At 43.8% G+C, this 20,424-nt stretch overlaps 1 protein-coding gene across 4 annotated transcripts in view; it reads left to right on the forward strand.

Annotated features, from left to right (window-relative positions):
• Positions 1-20,424, forward strand: part of PDE8A (phosphodiesterase 8A) — a 198,436-nt gene that overhangs the window by 80,086 nt on the left and 97,926 nt on the right. The window contains exon 2 of one of the 4 annotated variants that reach the window (XM_073304040.1): positions 13,119-14,104. The exons of the other annotated variants lie outside the window; for them this stretch is intronic. Coding sequence (XP_073160141.1) covers positions 13,961-14,104 — 144 coding nt within the window. The 5' untranslated portion in view covers positions 13,119-13,960. The remainder of the gene's footprint in view (positions 1-13,118; positions 14,105-20,424) is intronic. 4 annotated transcript variants of the gene reach the window in all.

The following is a 20,424-nucleotide window of genomic DNA, read 5'->3' on the forward strand; positions in this document are numbered from 1 at the left end:
TGGTTTGTCCCTGTAACCTCAATAAGGATTCTTTAAAATACAGCCAGCTCTCCTGGACTCCTTTCCCCCTCATGTTATTCTCCCAGGGGATCTTGCCCATCAGTTCCCTGAGGGAGTCTAAGTCTGCTTTTCTGAAGTCCAGGGTCTGTATTCTGCTGCTCTCCTTTCTTCCTTGTGTTAGGATCCTGAACTCGACCATTTCATGGTCACTGCCTCCCAGGTTCCCATCCACTTTTGCTTCTCCTACTAATTCTTCCCGGTTTGTGAGCAGCAGGTCAAGCAGCAGGTCTGCCCCTAGTTGGTTCCTCCAGCACTTGCACCAGGAAATTGTCCCCTACATTTTCCAAACACTTCCTGGATTGCCTTTGCACTGCTGTATTGCTTTCCCAGCAGATATCAGGGTGATTGAAGTCTCCCGTGAGAACCAGGGCTTGCGATCTAGTAACTTCTGTGAGTTGCCGGAAGAAAGCCTCGTCCACCTCATCCCCCTGGTCTGGTGGTCTATAGTAGACTCCCACCACCACATCACCCTTGTTTCTCACACTTCTAAACTTAATCCAGAGACTCTCAGGTTTTTTTGCAGTTTCATACTTGAGCTCTGAGCAGTCATACTGCTCTCTTACATACAGTGCAACTCCCCCACCTTTTCTGCCCTTCCTGTCCTTCCTGAACAGCTTATATCCATCCATGACAGTACTCCAGTCATGTGAGTTATCCCACCAAGTCTCTGTTATTCCAATCACATCATAATTCCTTGACTGTGCCAGGACTTCCAGTTCTCCCTGCTTGTTTCCCAGGCTTCGTGCATTTGTATATAGGCACTGATCGCCCCTCTTTCTCAATATGAGGCAGGAGCCCTCCCCTCTCATGCGCTCCTGCTTGTGCCTCCTCCCGGTATCCCACTTCCCCACTTACCTCAGGGCTTTGGTCTCCTTCCCCCGGTGAACCTAGTTTAAAGCCCTCCTCACTAGGTTAGCCAGCCTGCTTGCGAAGATGCTCTTCCCTCTCTTCGTTAGGTGGAGCTCGTCTCTGCCTAGCACTCCTGTGTGTCACTCAAAGTCCATATCCAGCTACTGGCTGGTTTTCTCAAGCTTTTCCTCTTTTACCTTTTCTACCTTCAGCCGTGTCAGGCTGTGGGTGTGTGTGTGTGTGTTTGCGGTTTTGTTTGTTTGTTTTTGAAGCAGTAGTCTGCTGTCACATAATACAGGTTGGATTCAGTGATTCATGAAGCCTTAATTTACCCTCCGTGGTTTTACAATGAGCCCTGAGCAAGGGTATTGTGGTGGTGTGTTGTCCCTGGAGCAGAGTAGGAAGCAGATGGTGATGCAGAGTCACTAATGTTTTGAATGGGGACATGTTCCATATGGCCGTCTTTGACACACCTCTGAATACAAAGTTCATAATAAACTGCACTCAAGCTGTGGTGATGACTGATGCCTTCTCCATTTCCCCAAGGAAGGACTTTTGTGCATACCTTTCCCTCATTCCCTCTGCTATCCTTGATCCTAAGAGTCTCTTATTGCCTGAGGCATATCTGACTCTTGTTGGAGGTGGCAGTGGCTAAATCCAACACTGAGGGTCTCATTGCATTTGCATCATACAGCTCCGGAGCACCTTTAGGCCCAGATCTTGGGAATTGTTTGCTTTCAGAATGGCTTCTGCAATAGCAGATCTGGTCAGAACATTTCCATCCAAATGAAATTTCAATGAATATAAGAAAAATAATTATGAACAATCTCCTGAAACCTTTTTCAAACTCCAGTAATGATCAAGAGGTGGTGGTGGTGGTAGCTGTGACATTCTGCACTACAGAAGTATGTAGTATTCCGAGTCTTCCTAGATGTTCAGGAAAGATATATAACTGTAAATGTTAAAGGTTTGTTGTCTGTTGCCCAAGTAGCTCCTTTCACTTGTTCCATACACGAACATCATAACTACCTTCTTCTCCTATCTCTGTCTGTCTTACTAACGTCATCCTTCAGAATTCATTTGGCTGCTAATTTATCTTGGCTTCTCAGGAACATGAAGGTAGACTGGCTTCTGCTCAACCCTGAAAATCAGGTTAACGAAAGCGATCCCTTTCCTCTTCATGAAGAAGCCCCTAGTTTAATAGGATGTTAATGTAGAACTAATGAAGTTGATAAAAACGTCCTGTTAACCTCAGATTTCTTCCATGGAAGGTGTTTCTGGGAGTGAATGAGCTCAAGGCTCTAAGGTTAATTAACCCTACATTGAGGTTTTTTGAGGGTGGGGTGGTCACCCTACCTAAGAAAACTTCCTATTCTGCATAAACATGCTGTCTGGATTCCGCCTTATTTAATTAATCATCTTGTAAATTTTTGATCCTTTGGCTTTTTGACAAAGCAGTTGGAGGATCTTAAGAATAGAACTATGCAAAATTTTCATGCAAATAATTTTTTAACTGAAAAATGCAGATTTTGGTTGACTGAAACAGTTTGCGACTTTGGTCAAATAATAATTTTTTTAAATTGCTAATGTTGAAATTGTTTGCTTTGGCATTACTGAAATGAAACATTTACACTTAATTTCAGAAAGAGGTTTTGTTTAGAAATTTCCTTAAATGTTGTTTTTTAAAAAAAATAAATTAAAAAAACCCCTTAAATGAATGGTCGGTTTTTCCCCTGATTATATTGGTTGGGCCACTAAACCAAAAAACTTATTATTTGTACAGTTCTCCTTAGGAGGTGCAGAGCTAGTTTTTAAATCACTAGTCAAGGAGACTCGATTTAATCATGGTTTTCCACATAAAACTACATTCTTGTTGTTATAACCTTAATACATGTTCTTCTCAACTCAGAGATAGATGTAGGTTTCATTTTTAGAAGGTACACACTATATATTTTTAAACAGTGATTTATTTTGAAAACTTTTCAGATTAGTTTTACAGCTATATCAGAAAATGAATGATTGGTTATTTCATTTACCAAAGGTAATTGAAGCAGATATTTATGAAGTCATTGGGAGGTGAACTATCTCCAATTCAACAGGTTAATAATTAATATTTGGAGGATTTTCTTGCCATGCTGTATTAGGAGGAGAGCATCACCAGACAGACATTTAAATTGTTTTATTTAATTAAAACAACAACGTTAAGTATTTTGGATTTTTTTCTTCAACGGCAAACATATAATATTTTAACAAAACAAGCATATGTCCTTCGCTTCTTACATTTATCTCCAGACTTCTTCTCCTTGTCCAGATCTGTTCCGCCCCCAACAATCTCCTATTCATTGAACTTTTTGAAACTTTGCACTTTTAGAGAGAGGTAAGGTATTGACTCTGTGTACACAAATTTGCAGAGGGACAATAGAGTAGAGGTCTGTGTTGTGTCTTACCTCTATATAATTATTTATTTAAAACATTTTTGCTGTTAACAAGCATGTTACCTCTGGAGACACAAATCCACAGTTTGAGAACTGCGAAACTAAACATCTCTGATGGTATCGTCTAGACTGAGCACTGAGTCCCAGTGGGTAGATAGAAAGATTAACCTAAATAATCTATACAGAAGCCCCTGGAACCCTATAAAACTGGGTCCCTAATCCATGAACTATTGCAACTTATTTACAAAACTTTTCTTAAACATTACATGAATATATTGTCTCATACTATAGAATTAGAATTTATAATCCCTATTCCATAATGAGATATCTTTGAGCTATAAAGTATCTTAATTAAAACTATGGTTTAGATAGGTTTTTTCCTCAAAAAGCATTTTATAAAAAAATCCAATTTAAATTAAAAAAATCAATTTTTTTTAAATCATTGATTTTTATCTACCCTGAAGCCGGTGCTAGGCATAAACCAACTAAGCAATTGCTTAGGTCCCCAAGCAGCTCAAGGGGGGCTCCCTATTCGCTTTTTATTATCAGCACTTGCCTATTTTAGATGGGGAGAGGGCAAATATTCCTACTTAGGGTCTCCAATGGGCTAGCACCGGCTCTGGAGGTGCATCTAGCTTTGTTTCTTTTGACCCTGGTAGCTTGAGCTACTGTATCTCCAAAGAAGCTGTTTAAATGGCTGGCTGAATACCTTTCTCAGTGTTTCTCTATTGGTGCAGGACTGCAGCTTCAAAGTCATACTAATGCACACACTATCGTTGTAACATACAGTGGTATGCTGGCATCTGTTGCCAACCTCAGACCTTTTTTTTTCATTCAGGAGATTAGCAGGGTAATAATATGGGGTTCCTAACACATCTTTACAAAGGGCTGCTACTTGTAATATAAGTTTGAAGTGTGAATCAACTTTTGTCTAAATGGTGTTTGAAAACTTCTTTCCGGGTTGAGTGTGCCCTAGCTCTCCTTCAAACTAGATAATTAATTTTTGTCTAGGTTGACTTTATACTCATTTATTGGTTTGTGATATTTTTATTCCTCATAGATTTCAAAACAAAAAGGTTGTCGCTTAGTTACCTCTTCAGTGTGGTAGTTTCTCACCATTTTGCTACTCTGTAATCTGATCGTTGCATTTGTTATTTTTACTCACTAGTCTTTTATACAGACACTCTTGGAATATTTTACTCTCCAGGAGTGGGGAATATGAGTACTGTTTCTTTAAAAATATAGCAGGAAGGCAGGTCAGAGAGGGGCTGTGGAAAGTTTTATATAGAAGCTGTACAGTGAAGCAGAGCAATGGGTTGCCATAGGTTTAGGGATAATGGTATTATTCTGATAAAATCCCTTGCTCAGTGTGAAAGTTGTTTTCTGTGGTTCTTCGCCATTGTCCTGCGACATGGTGTCAGAAGTCAACTCCTTTGAACCAGTATAAAGAGGAGGAAAAGCAAATGACAAACACCAATCCTCTGCAAGACATTTAGTTTGGGAAGCCCAAGACTGACATGAGCGGAAGGAGCTTTACCAGATTTTGAACGGCAATGACGCTTACTCCAGAGAGCAGCAAAATACAGGTCAGTTTATTTATTCATGTGGTGAGGAATGAGGCTGAAAAGATTTATAAATCATTTGTCTTAAGGGAAGAGAAGACATCCTCCATGTGTGTGGCTCCTAGCTCTACCCGTTTTGCACTGCACCCACAGCATAAAGGCAGAAGGAAAGCTGCTCTAACAGGGAATTTCCTTGCATGGGGAAATCCCCAGATGTATATGGTCAGTATAGATGATTCTGTGTCATCCATTCCCACCTCTGGCTTCCTGTGGAAGTAATGTGCCAGAGGTGGGGGGAGGGGGAGAGAGAGAGATAGCCAGAGCATGCTACATTGTGGTAATCTGGGCCAATGCTCAGGGTAGTGCGAATTAGAGCAGCCCTATGGTTGCACTGGCCAAACTGGCTTTCCATTGCTTCTTGATCGAAGGGGTGGAAAGTTGGGGACTTTTCCCTCTTTCAGGCCTGCCAAGCAGATATGAGCCTATCTGGGGCTCTAACCCACAGTCTCTAACTTAACGGGCGCAGCAATATTCTTGTCACTGGGTGCAGCTAGTGGATTATGGCAAGTTCCACTCCATCCTGCCAGTACTATACTGACAACTTTTAGCCACAAGACCTTCTAGCATTGTTCGGGAAATCAATATAGGTTTCCCAGAAGTATGTTGCTTGAGAACACTTGTTTTGTATTAGTAAAATGATCACAGCAGCTCACGTTATCCATCTTTCCTAGCTGTCTCGTTTCCCCTGCCACTCTGAATGTGGTCTTCTTGAGACCCACCCTTTGTGTGCAAAAATTCTGCCTCTTTTTTTTTTTTTTTTAATTCCTAGTCAGAGGGGTTGGGGAACTCAGGTAATTAATTTGATTAATGGAAGGTGCTGTCTTTAGATCATTGCTTTAGATCTAGCTCAGTTTAGGAGCACATTATCGCCTGATTCGTATAGCATATGTGCAATAAATCAGACCAGTTCCTATAAGGCAGGTCATCCACCATCAGCATTAGCTCTGTTGAGTCTCCGCATAGAGGTCCATGGTTGACTGTTTGGGAACTGAGCAACCCTCTCATCTCTAGAGGTGGCCCCTATGGGGCTGGGTTGCGGCACATTGCCAGAGCAGTGCTGGGAAGCGTGCACTGCCAACACTCATACTGTACTGGCTGTGTGGATCGATAGAAAATGTCAGTCTCTCTTCTGTCAAACTGGAAATGTAAATGAGTACTTAATTTCCTTTAAATGAACAGAATATATCCATGTCTGAACATTAGATTCTGATGGAACGTTATCTATGAACATTTATGATGTCTATGTATTATTTGTAGTATACATAATCTATATATGATCTAGTTTTTCCCCCTTGACTCTACATTTGTACATCAAAAAAAAAAAATCCCCAAAACTGAAAAGGCTGCAGGAGCTGATAACTCTCTCTGGGAAGAAAGAAATCTGAATGGATTCCAAGAACAAGAGACCCTCCACCCAAAAAATGGATGAGAGGGAAGAGGTGGGCATGACCAACCCTTCTTCTCCTCATCACCCCTCCGGCAGCAATGTCAACATTTCACTCCTCCCCGTTTCGAATGAGATTTTAATGAATCAAAGCTATAGAGAAGAATTGAGCCAGAGCCAAGGCCAGGCTCTGGCTTGAATCCACTAGCTAAAAATGAGCAAAGCTTTTGAGTCTGACTGGAATCTCTCTTAAAAAAACAAACAAACAAAAATCCTTCCCAAAATTCTTTTTATTTTTTTTTAACCACCCCTTTCTTTATTTCCAGTTTTTCTAGGCTTTCTTTCTCTCCTTTTCATTCTGATCCTTTTTTTCTTTTAGATGTTTTCAGTCAGTTGTGGAAAGTGTTCCTTTTTGTGGTGTTTTCCTTGAGACAATCAGGGGCAATGTTCTTGTGGCAGTGCCAGGTCTAATACCACAGGAAGAACTGTGTCCGCTGGAAATACCACAGAAAGTACAGAACCCGCAGTATTTTCTAAAAACACAAAATGGTTTTGAAAGCAAGTCGAATACTGCAAGGTCAGCTTAAATTAATATTTTGCTTTGTTTTGTCTGTTTGTTTGTTTGTTTTTGATGGGTGCTGGGGAATCTCAGTTACATTTTAACCAGATATTGCTGTTGTACCTTTTTATTTGCAAACACTTCTGTATGTTAGTGGAAATGTAGTTTGTGCATCATCTCATACTCCTTTAGTGACATATAGTTCAACCAATAACTGACAGGAGTCAATCGAACTTGAGCTTTTGTTGACCCTGTGACTTCTCATTTTCGCAACTTATATATTCCAAAGGCATCTTATATCTATGTCTCTGGTCCTGCGTGTGAGGTAGTTGTACTAAAACAAATAGGGCTGCTCACATATGTAAGTGTTTGCAGGATCAGGGCCATCGAATATAATCAAGTATGCCAAGATCAGAATGGTTACAATAATCTTGAACGTTTTTCAGTGGGGTAATGAAGATGTACAGTAAATAAGAGAGCACTTATTCCAAATATGTATATAGTGTGGCTGTGTTTTTAACTTTCCTGGCCACTGTGATCAGAGTTCAGGAAAGACTGATTTTATACTTTTACCAATCCAGAGTATTTTGTTTTTGCTAAGACTATTAAAAAGCCATAAACAAGCCTATTGAGGACTAGAAACAGATTTCACCCCTCTTTTTAAATCATAAATAGAATAGATTGGAAGGCAAGGGGTAGAGTAATCAATCTTTGGAAACACTCTTATGTTTAAGGACCAATTTTCTTTTTGCCCAGTGATGATAGCCAGCTAAAGATATTATTAAGTAAATGATTTCCCAGTGACAATGAGTTAACAATGGCTGTTACACAAAGGATAACAGATGTCCCCTGGAGTGGATACACTCATGGGCCTGGGCTGACGTTGTAAACTATGAGTGTGGCTAAAGTGGTTTGTGAACAGCATCAGAACTGCCGGCATGAGTTCTCTCCGTGGCCAGTGCTTGTTATTGGTGAGAAAGGGTATACAAACTGAACTCTCAGACATCTAGCTTTGAATGCTCAACTTTAAAATTAACTTGAACCATTTAATTTTCACTGTAAGTTTTACTACCTTTGCTGATGCCAACAACATGTTATTACTGGATTATATTTAATAGAGGTTTGAATTCTGTTCTTGTTAGGTGGTCAAATACTGTCATATCCACGGACATGGCATTAGATCTATCCTTTGTATTACAGCTTGGGAGAAATCTTTAAAGAAACAGGACCTCACTTTAGAATATCACTTTAGGTCCTCCCACGCCCTTCCACTGAAAAACACACTCATGAAGGGGACATTTTTACAATTTACTGCATGCTGTTTCTAAGGCATCATTCCCTTAGGGGAGAGGTTTGTAGCCATATTGAAAGGATAGAGGCCAAAATAACAATTGCATAAATGTCCCAAGACTCGGGGAAATCTGGATCCATCCTCCCTGTGGTTGGGACATCTGTGCAGAGAACTAATCCCCCTGCTCCTCTCCTTAAATTTGACAGGATGGCTCTCTCAGGCTGGGCTCCCATTGGCTCTCTGGAATTTGCTGGTGGATCGCTAGCCCTCCCCAGGGACATCCGTTATGGACTGGAAGTCATTGCTGCTCTTTCTGTCAATGTCCTCTGATGGGAACTGCACCCAGAATAGTGCAGATTTCCCAGGGAGCAGTGACACGTTAAGTGGCTGTTCCCTGGCTCTGACGGTCTAGCCCATCAGTCCCACCCAGACCCCACAGGAGCCCACCGTGCTATGTTCTCACAAAGGACCCTCTGCAGGCATGGGGACTGTGCTCACTAGCTATATCTGGCCAGTATTTGTACTCATTTGATCCTGTGCTCCTTGGCGGAAGGGATGATTAGTCTCTTTAATATTTTATTAAAACCCCATTTAGCTGTCATGTATTTTCTCCACATTTTCATTCCCATAATCACTGATTAGCAAGACGCGTGTACAAGCAGCTTCTTCCTTTCTAATTAGCTTATTCCTAATGCTGGTTGATTCACTGTCATAATCCAGTTTTATGTGACCTCGCAGTCTGCTCTCTCTCTCTTTTGCCCAGCTGCTACATTGTGACCACTTCAGACAAAAAACATGAATAATGCTGTTCGCAAAACTGCATTTATTATAGATTTCAAGTTGACCTCATGTCTGCAATAAGTAACCCCCTCCCCTCCTTCTTCCCAAGGCACAGAAAATAAGACATTCTCCACTCCACCCTGCCTACCCCACCCCTCAGAGAGTCTGAGAAAACAGGCCCTGCAACCTGCCCTGAGGGTCAACGAAACAGGTTCTGCTGGACAAATTAAACCGAATGGCAGAGGTTTTCAGAATCCATATGCTAGGGAGCAGAGACAGTCTGAATGTGTGAAAATAGGCCATGCATTTCTGATGCAGCTTTCTTCACATACCCAGGGTTTATAGATAATTATTGCTGTTTATGATTTTCTAAATAAATCCATAAACAGCGAGGCAAAGTTAGCTAAGTGAAATCAGGTTATCATGTGGCAATTTGTGAAAGTGCTAGGCAGTGAAAAAAGACCCAGTGTGCTAAGTCACAGCTTAGTCTGACTTCATAGTGGTTATTTACCACTGTGACACCACAAGTACTTTGTGCCACCAGAGCAAAGCTCCCTTTGTCTCAGTGACTTGAATTGAGGGCCCCCAGAACAAATGTGATCTAGATATGGAGAAAACTGGAAAGCTGTAGCATTCAGCCAGACTGGAATTTCATGTTTAACCTAAACAGAGAGAGTTCTCAATCTAGATCCATTTTCTATTATTAGCCTCAAATCTTTTAGGATTTCAGTGTAGTCCACAGCATCCAAGATACAAGGTGAAAATGTTGTTGCTTGTGTTTAATTCTTCCATAACAAATCCCAGCATTCATATCTTTCAAGGAGGAAAAAACACAACCCTTTGCTTTGGTAGGTTGCAGAAAATATTTTTTATTGAAAATTTAGTTATAATGATAGGAGCAATGTTTCGTTCACATTATCCTGTGTTCATTCCTGTTAAAGAAAAAGGCCAAAGAGTCAATTGAAGAGCTATGAAACATTTCTGTGATTGTGGAGCCTGGGGACTGTACAAATATCAATAATAATGTATAGGCTGTTAAAAATGATTTATAATGTATTAAAAGTTTTGAGGTAGAGATGTAAGCTTTACACCAGTTTGGGTATATACGCGAAATGGTATTGTTTGTTATTCCCAGAGGCAGAGATGCTGTTTAGCTCTCAAGCAGAGGGATTATAAATAGAGGGCCAAATCATGCTGAAAGGAACAGAAAATGGGGGCAGTTAGATAGCTATCGTGTCAGTGGCAGTCTGCTGCCGATCAGACAGGGGGAATCCCCGGTGAACTCTGTCTGGCTTTGCAAACAGTCAGACCCCACCTGTGCACTTCTAACCTCTGCCCTGCCCTGTGGCACTTCTCTTGTCTCATCTGAACTCCCCTGATTGCAGGCGTTCCCTCTGCAATATGGGGAGTGGGGGCATGGGGACATGCATGGAGCGGGAGTTAGGACTACTCCTAAGTTGTGGTAATGTAATGCACCATGCTAAATAATGGAAGTCTTACAAGTCTCTGTGGATGGATAACTAAAATGCATTGTAAGTCACAACAGGCTTTGAAGGGAGCATGCCGTGAAGGCCAGCTCTTCCTGATTCTTCAAGCTGACTACATTCTCCTCAGTATGCGCTGGTGAGCTCCACAGCCATCAGGGATTGGGGGCAAAGGTGACTGTCGATGTTATAGAATAACTTTAAGGACCACCCCCGTGGGTAGTCAGAAACTCTTGGCAGTCCTGTGAGCGGAAAGCCTGCAGGCTACTCAGCTGGACCACTACTAGCTACCGGTCCAGCTTGGACTTTCATCCATCCTTCTGTCCAGCTCTCATCTGCCCCAGGTGGGTGCTGACTGCAGTAGGGCAGAGAGGGAGTATGGGAACAAAAGGGAGCAAAGAGTGGAAATGAAGAACTATGAGGAATGAATAAGTGAGGCAGAGAGCCTCAGGGGGAGATAAGAAGGTGAGAGCAAGGGAGGGAAGATGAAAGGAGGAAGAAGATTGAAGCACGAGGCAGGAAAAGGGAGAAAAGGTCAGAGGCAGTGAGGAAAAGAGGAAACTTAAGTATAGACCACAATGAGAGGGAGGAGTGGTCATTCTGATTTCACTCCTTGGGCCTGCTAAAAAAGTCCTCTCTGACCCCCATCAAAACAGCTCCCAATGATCTGCTCCCAATGAACCGAGGACAAAAATGAGCACAAGATATCTGCCTTCTCACTTTGACTATTCCACTCCCTCTGTCTCAGTATGTGCAGGGGTGTGAGGGCTGCCAAGACAGTCAGCATTCCATGGCCGCATACTTCCTTTTTCTTTCTTAAAGAACCAACCTCTCACCTCGTGACAGTGCCTTAGGATTTCTCATGTGTCAGTTTCCTGTGTTCTACAATTTAAAAATGGTCAAATCCTTTGGATTAAAGCTTAGGTTGTTTGTTTTTTCATAAAATAGAAATGATAGGTGTGGCTTAGGTTGCTGAAAAATGATCCGGGGGACTATATATGTGTCAAATATATAGTCTGTAGAGCATCATGCTCAGTAAACAAGCACATACATACAAAAGGCCACGCTCATCCCTGCTGTGACCCCCTTGAGTGCACTGGAGTTAGGTGTGAATTGGATCCAAAGAACTTGCTTTTCAAATATTGAAACTGGTTTCCATGGCTTTAAAAGATTTTGCAAGAGGTTTTAGAGTCCATAGGCATTAGAAAGTTCCCAACCTCCCTGTATGCTTATGTCAGTTTCCTCCCATTTGTCTTTTGGCCTTGGGAAAGGTTCTGGCAGCATGGACTTTGCTGGGATTGCTATTGGCTCTTCTCCTTACCCTGGCTGGCTCTGGAGAATTCCTCCTCCTTCCCCCATATTTCAACACACTGGTTTCCCATTGTCAGTGGGGCTTGCAGGACCATGGCTCTGACTGACGACCTTTCATCATTAACTTTTCAAAGCTGGACCCCACAGCACATGCCTGTGTCTCCCATGGGCTTGTCTTGACCTCAGAATACACGGTTGTTCTTATTTCTGATACCTTATTAGCTCTGCAGCCTCCAGGGAAAGGACTCCACGTGCACGTCTTGAAAATGTGACCCTTCGAACACCAAACCTTCATGTTAGTTAGTTAAAGAGGTGTAACTAGCACTATGCTCAGTGCCTGGGCACTTGAGTGCCTTTTGCCAATTAAAACTACCACTGTGTTTAACAAAAAAGTCTTTCAAAATAAAATCCAATAACAAACTGCCCCTTGCTTCCTGCTCATTAAAAATAATCTAATAGTCCATTGAAAGCTTGGCTAAACAATAACATAATCTATGTAAAACTGCAACGTGGCGCTCTGTCCATACTTTGCCAGAGACTATTAATTGGGTGTCTGTTTCTGACCAGTGAGGAAGTAGGAGAGTCCTGTATGGCGTTATCTGTATGGCCTGCTGTTTGTATCACACAATCAGGTTTTCTTTAGATTCTAGAGACTTCAGTGTTTAACTTATGCTGCAGTAAAGGGAATTTCATCCTCCACTGTAAATTAGTTTCCAGCACTAAACTAGGAACACGCTTTCTGTAGGGACACAGTATTTGGACTGTATGCTGCTGACCTGGGGAACAGTTCCTCGTTTTAAATACTACTAATAATAATTAATAATGCAAGAGGGTAAAGATAACCAGCTTTGAGTCAACTTGATTAAAGTGAATAGAGATACGGAGTTATTCAGACCCAAGAAAGGGTGAAAAAGCAGCACAAACTGTACCTAAGCCTCTGAGTCATCTCTCCTCTGCTGGCAAGGAATCTTTAACCCTTTAGCAGAATTAGCAGAAAATCAGTTTTCAGGTGGGACAAAATCAAGAGGAAGGTAAGCCCTTTGGGGCTGTCTAGGTGGATTGGGTGGGGAGGGAAGCATTTAAAGGGCTAATAGGGAGAGTTCCGCTGTGGTAGATTGGATGCTGAGTGAAACTTCTCCAAAGCTAGAGTGGGAGAAAAGAAGCAATGGGTCTGGGGGACCTTGTTTTTAATGGCTTGGGGTCAGAGTGCTGCTAGGACTAGAGGAGTTTAAAGCAACACAAACTATACACACATAAGAGTGCAATGGCCTACAGGAGAGACATTAGTAGATTTGGAGAATCAAAAGAGAGAATATTAATTTTTATTATTATTTGTGTTGCAGTAGCGCTTGGGGGCCCCTACCAACATCAGAGCCCCATTGTGCTAGGTGTTGCACATACACGTAGGCCTGGTCTACACTACGAGTTTAGGTCGAATTTAGCAGCGTTCTCTCGATTTAACCCTGCACCCGTCCACACGACAAAGCCCTTTTTTCGACTTAAAGGACTCTTAAAATCGATGTCTTTACTCCACCACTGACGAGGGGATTAGCGCTGAAATCGGCCTTGCCGGGTCGAATTTGGGGTACTGTGGACACAATTCGATGGTATTGGCCTCCGGGAGCTATCCCAGAGTGCTCCATTGTGACCGCTCTGGACAGCACTCTCAACTCAGATGCACTGGCCAGGTAGACAGGAAAAGGCCCGCAAACTTTTGAATCTCATTTCCTGTTTGGCCAGCATGGCAAGCTCACCAGCACAGGTCACCGTGCAGAGCTCATCATCACAGGAGACCATGCAGTCCCAGAATCACTGAAGAGCTCCAGCATGGACTGAACGGGAGGTACGGGATCTGATCGCTGCATGGGGAGACGAATCCGTGCTGGCAGAACTCCGTTCAAAAAGATGAAATGCCAAAATATTTGAAAAAATCTCCAATGGCATGAAGGACAGAGGCTATAACAGGGACCCGCAGCAGTGCCGCATGAAAATTAAGGAGCTCAGGCAAGCCTACCAAAAAACCAGAGAGGCAAACAGCCGCTCTCGTTTAGAGCCCAGACATGCTGCTTCTATGATGAGCTGCATGTCATTCTAGGGGGTGCAGCCACCACTACCCCAACCCTGTGCTTTGACTCCGTCCAAGGAGTGGGAGGCAACACGGAAGCGGGTTTTGGGGGCAAGGAAGATGATGATAGCTCACATCAAGGAAGTGGAGAAACCGGTTTTCCCAACAGCCAGGATCTGTTTATCACCCTGGACCTGGACCCAGTACCCCCCGAACCCACCCAAGGTGGGCTCCCGGACCCTGAAGGCGGAGAAGGGACCTCTGGTGAGTGTACCTTTGTAAATCTTATACATGGTTTAAAAGCAAGCATGTTTAATGATTAATTTGCCCTGGCATTTGCGGCCAGTACAGCTACTGGAAAAGTCTGTTAATGTGTCTGGGGATGGAGCGGAAATCCTCCAGGGACATCTCCATAAAGCTCTCCTGGATGTACTCCCAAAGCCTTTGCAAAAGGTTTCTGGGGAGGGCAGCCTTATTCTGTCCTCCATGATAGGACACTTTTTACCACGCCAGGCCAGGAGCAAATAGTTGGGAAGCATTGCAGAACGAAGCATTGCAGCGTATGGTCCCGGTGTTTGCTGGCATTCAAACAACATCTGTTCTTTATCTCTCTGTGTTACCCTCAGGAGAGTGATATCATTCATGGTCCCCTGGTTGAAATAGGGTGGTTTTAGTAAGCATTCAGAGGTGTCCATTCCTGCTGGGCTGTTTGCTTGCGGCTGAACAGAAATCTTCCCCGCTGTTAGCCACACGGGGAGGGGAAGGGGTGAAGCCATCATCCCAGGGAATTGTGTGTGTGCACGTGGGGGGGGGGCAGTATTTGGGTTTCTGCTGCACGTGAACCCGGAAACTGCAGCCCCTCCTTTTAAATTGCCAACCCATTTTTAATGGCCAACCCAACGGCTACTTTGTATAGGAAATGATGGCGCTGCTGTTTGAAACCATTCCCACATGTTATGAAGGTTAAAGAAGCCAAAAGACTGGCTTACCATGGCTGCCTGCAAGCCAAATTCTGCTGCCTGGCCTTGCGTGAGTGATCTCTCACACCAAACCAGCATACCCTCAATAAGAGGCAAAATGCAACCTTGTAATGAAAGCACCTGTGCTATGTAATGTTAACAGTAAGGTTTACCGTGAAAGAGTGTACCCATTGTTCTATAAAATGTGTCTTTTTAACTACCACTCTCCCTTTCTTTTCCCTCCACCAACTGCATATGTTTCTCCTTCCCAGAGCAAAGGAGATTAGAAGGCGAAAAAAATGCACTCGTGATGAAATGTTCTCTAACCTCATGCTGTCCTCCCACACTGACAGAGCACAGTAAAATACGTGGAGGCAGACAATCTCAGAGTGCAGGAAAACACAATATGATTGTGCGGAGAGGTGGCGGGCTGAAGATGGAAGGTGGCGTCAGCTTGCTGAAAGAAGGCAGGAGTCAGTGCTCGGGCTGCTGGAGGATCAAACTCATATGCTCCACTGTAAGGTTGAGCTGTAGGAAAGGCAGCAGGAGCACAGACCGCCGCTACAGCCCCTGTGTAACCAACCACCCTCCTCCCCAAGTTCCATAGCCTCCTCACCCAGACGCCCAAGAACGCAGTGTGGGGGCCTCTGGCCACCCAGCCACTCCACCCCAGAGCAACAGAAGGCTGGCATTCAATAAGTTTTAAAGTGCTGTCTGGCCTTGTCCTTTCCTCCTCCTCCACCCCTACCGGGCTACGTTGGCAGTTATCCCCCTATTTGTGTGATGAATAAATAAAGAATGCATGAATGTGAAGCAACAATGACTTTGTTGCCTCTGCAAGTAGTGATTGAAGGGGGGAGGGGAGGGTGCTTAGCTAACAGGAAAGTAGAGTGAAACCGGCAGGGAGGGGAGTTTCCATCAAGGAGAAACAAACAGAACTTTCACACCATAGCCTGGCCATTCCTGAAACTGGTTTTCAAAGCTTCTCTGATGCATACCATGCCCTCCTGTGCTCTTCTAACCGCCCTGGTGTCTGGCTGCACGTAATCAGCGGCCAGGTGATTTTCCTCAACCTCATACCCCACCATAAACGTGTCTCCCTTACTCTCACAGATATTGTGGAGCGCACAGCAAGCAGGAATAACAATGGGAATATTGGTTTTGCTGAGGTCTAACCGAATCAGTAAACTGCGCAGCGTGCTTTTAAGCACCCAAATGCACATTCTATCACCATTCTGCACTTGCTCAGCCTATAGGTGAACAGCTCCTGTCCAGGGTTCCTGGGTACGGCTTCATGAGCCAAGGCATCTGCCAGCACCTGGGTCCCCAAGGATAACTATAGGCATTTCAACATCCCCAACAGGTTATTTTCTGGTCTGGAAAGTAAGTCCCTTGCTGCAGCTGTTCAAACAGACGAGAGATCCTGAAGATGCAAGTGTCATGTACCTTTCCCGGCCATCCCACGTCGATGTTAGTGAAACGTCCCTTGTGATCCACCAGTGCTTGCAGCACCATTGAAAAGTACCCCTTGCGGTTTATGTACTCGCCAGCTTGGTGCTCCGGTGCCAAGATAGGGATATGGGTTCCGTCTATCGCTCCACCACAGTTAGGGAATCCCATTGCAGCAAAGCCATCCACTATGACCTGCACATTTTCCAGAGTCACTACCCTTGATATCAGTAGCTCGGTGATCGCGCTGGCTGCTTGGATCACAGCAGCCCCCAAAGTAGATTTGCCCACTCCAAATTGATTCCCGACTGACCGGTAGCTGTCTGGCATTGCAAGCTTCCACAGGGCTATTGCCACTCGCTTCTGAACTGTGAGGGCTGCTCTCATCTTGGTATTCTTGTGCTTCAGGGCAGGGGAAAGCAAGTCACAAAGTTCCATGAAATTGTCCTTACGCATGTGAAAGTTTCGTAGCCACTAGGAATCGTCCCAGACCTGCAGCACTATGCGGTCCCACCAGTCTGTGCTTGTTTCCCGGGCCCAGAATTGGCGTTCCACGCCATGAACCTGCCCAATTGACACCATGATGTGCACATTGCAGGGGCCTGTACTTTGTGAGAAGTCTATGTCCACGTCCTCATCACTCTCGTCACCACACTGCAGTTGCCTCCTCCTCGCCTGGTTTCACTTTTCTTGCAGGTTATGGTTCTGCATATCCTGCTGGATAATGCACGCAGTGTTTATAATGCTCATAATTGCCGCGGTGATCTGAGTGGGCTCCATGTTCCCAGTGCTATGGCATCTGCACTGAAAAAAGGCACGAAACGATTGTCTGCCGTTGCTCTGATGGAGGGAGGGGTGACTGACAACATGGCTTACAGGGTTGGCTTACAGTGAATTAAAATCAAGATAGGGGGTGGCTTTGCGTCAAGGAGAAACAGAATGGCCCCCTCAAGGATAGAACTCAAAACCCTAGGTTTAGCAGGCCATTGATTTCACGGAGGAAGGGAGGAGAAAATGAATACAAAACAACTCTGGTCTATTTCTTGTTTTGATCCACTTTATCTATCTTTATACATCTTGCTGGCAGCAGACGGTGCATTACGACTGCTGACCATTGTCATCTTCAGGGTGCTCGGCAGAAGACGGTATGACTGCTGGCCATCGTCGTCTCCTGGCTTCTCATTAGAAGACGGTGCAGTAGGACTGCTGGCAGGACTGAATCGCCATGAGACGAAACTTAAAAGGGAAATGACCTGGTTGAGTCACTCCCATGTTTGCCCAGGCGCCCCTGACCGACCTCACCGAGGTTGGTTAAAAGAGCACCCTGGAGTATGTCAACGATGGCTACCAGTCATACTGCACTGTCTGCTGCCAAAAGACAATGCAATACTGCATCTGCCAGCACCCAGGAGACATACGGTGACGGTGAGCTGAGCGGGCTCCATGCTTGCCGTGGTATAGCGTGTGCACGGGTAACCCAGGAAAAAAGGCATGAAACGATTGTCTGCCATTGCTTTCATGGAGAAAGGGAGGGAAGGGGGTGCCTGATGATATGTACCCAGAACCACCCGTGATAATGTTTTTGCCCCATCAGGCATTGGGATTTCTACCCAGAATTTAAATGGGTGGCGGAGACTGCGGGAACTGTGGGATAGCTACCCACAGTGCAACGCTCCGGAAGTCAGCGGTTGCCTCGGTACTGTGGATGCACTCCGCCGACTAAATGCACTTAGAGCATTTCTGTGGGAACACACACAATTGACAGTATAAAAACGCTTTCTACAAAACCGACTTCTGTAAATTTGATCTAATTTCGTAGTGTAGACATAGCCTATATAGTAAGAAACAGCTCCTTCCCTGAAGATCTTACAACCTAGATATATACAAGACAGACGAAGGGTATATGACAGAGAAGAAGAAGGTTGAGAAGTGAGTCACAGAGATTTAGTAAAAAGAAAAGGAGTACTTGTGGCACCTTAGAGACTAACCAATTTATTTGAGCATGAGCTTTCGTGAGCTACAGCTCACTTCATCAGATGTTTACCGTGGAAACTGCAGCAGACTTTATATACACACAGAAATCATGAAACAATACCTCCTCCCACCCCACTGTCCTGCTGGTAATAGCTTATCTAAAGTGATCAACAGGTGGGCCATTTCCAGCACAAATCCAGGTTTTCTCACCCTCCACCCCCCCACACAAATTCACTCTCCTGCTGGTGCTAGCCCATCCAAAGTGACAACTCTTTACATAATCAAGTCGGGCTATTTCCTGCATAGATCAAGGTTTTCTCACATCCCCCCCACCCCCATACACACACAAACTCACTCTCCTGCTGGTAATAGCTCATCTAAACTGACCATTCTCCAGGTTTAAATCCAAGTTAAACCAGAACATCTGGGGGGGGGGGGTAGGAAAAAGCAAGAGGAAACAGGCTACCTTGCATAATGACTTAGCCACTCCCAGTCTCTATTTAAGCCTAAATTAATAGTATCCAATTTGCAAATGAATTCCAATTCAGCAGTTTCTCGCTGGAGTCTGGATTTGAAGTTTTTTTGTTTTAAGATAGCGACCTTCATGTCTGTGATTGCGTGACCAGAGAGATTGAAGTGTTCTCCGACTGGTTTATGAATGTTATAATTCTTGACATCTGATTTGTGTCCATTTATTCTTTTACGTAGAGACTGTCCAGTTTGACCAATGTACATGGCAGAGGGGCATTGCTGGCACATGATGGCATAGATCACATTGGTGGATGTGCAGGTGAACGAGCCTCTGATAGTGTGGCTGATGTTATTAGGCCCTGTGATGGTGTCCCCTGAATAGATATGTGGGCACAATTGGCAACGGGCTTTGTTGCAAGGATAAGTTCCTGGGTTAGTGGTTCTGTTGTGTGGTATGTGGTTGTTGGTGAGTATTTGCTTCAGGTTGCGGGGCTGTCTGTAGGCAAGGACTGGCCTGTCTCCCAAGACTGGAAATGGCCCACCTGTTGATCACTTTAGATAAGCTATTACCAGCAGGACAGTGGGGTGGGAGGAGGTATTGTTTCATGATTTCTGTGTGTATATAAAGTCTGCTGCAGTTTCCACGGTAAACATCTGATGAAGTGAGCTGTAGCTCACGAAAGCTCATGCTCAAATAAATTGGTTAGTCTCTAAGGTGCCACAAGTACTCCTTTTCTTTTTGCGAATACAGACTAACACGGCTGTTCCTCTGAAACCAGAGATTTAGTACCTCAGTCAGAGTCCCACTGGGAGTTTGTGACAGAGTCTGGAATTGAACCCACGTGTAGTGCGTCCCAGTTCAAGATTTTCTTGAAGTACAGTTTCTGAGGAACCAATAATTTCGTTTAGAAAGGATTCCTCTCCCTTCATTCCTAGCCTGAGGTGCTAAGAGCTGGCTGTAGTATTAGGGAGGTGCATAAGATATCTTGTCTTCATTTAGCCATAATTTAAATATGCTATGCAAGGCATAATGTGCACTGAGGGGTTTTTCACCCTTCTCTGAAATGTCAGGTATTTGCTACCACTGGAGACAGGATACCAGACTAGATGGAGCTCTGCTTGGCTGTGGTATGATCATGCACATGTTCCAAACGTGAGGGTGCATGACAAAAAAAATGTCCACAATCTTAATTGTCCATATTCTCCTCAGCAAAGCACTGTTATCGGTAGTTCCACTACTTCAACTTATTGCACTGAAATGTTGATTATTAATTCATATGAATGTTTGTTTATATCTGTGCTTAGTAAAAACCAAATGTTTCAGTGCTTTTCTATGTTGATAATAAATGAATGCCTTTGATGTGGTAACACTGTGATAAGGTTAATGTAATTATATTTATACAGTTACAAAGAAAGAATTGCATGGATGGGTATCGTTGCCAAATGTATTGCTTCATTTGCTTAGTCATTTTATAGTCTGGGTAATAACGCCCAGAAAGACACAAGAAAATAACATTCAAGGTAAAGAGTGATTTTTTTCATAATTAAAGTTAAATTAAATTTAATAGAAAACACCTTTAAAATCCCAAATCACAAACTAAATTGGGAACTACATGTAGGCTGAAGGTCAGAAATGTATTTGGATTTTAAAGTATTTGAAAATCAGTTCCTTTTCCCCTTACCTGCCAAAAGTCCAAGTTCTCTTGCACAAGAGGAGATCACAAATCCCTG

Source organism: Lepidochelys kempii, chromosome 10, assembly GCF_965140265.1.
Source record: "Lepidochelys kempii isolate rLepKem1 chromosome 10, rLepKem1.hap2, whole genome shotgun sequence".
Taxonomy (NCBI): domain Eukaryota; kingdom Metazoa; phylum Chordata; order Testudines; family Cheloniidae; genus Lepidochelys; species Lepidochelys kempii.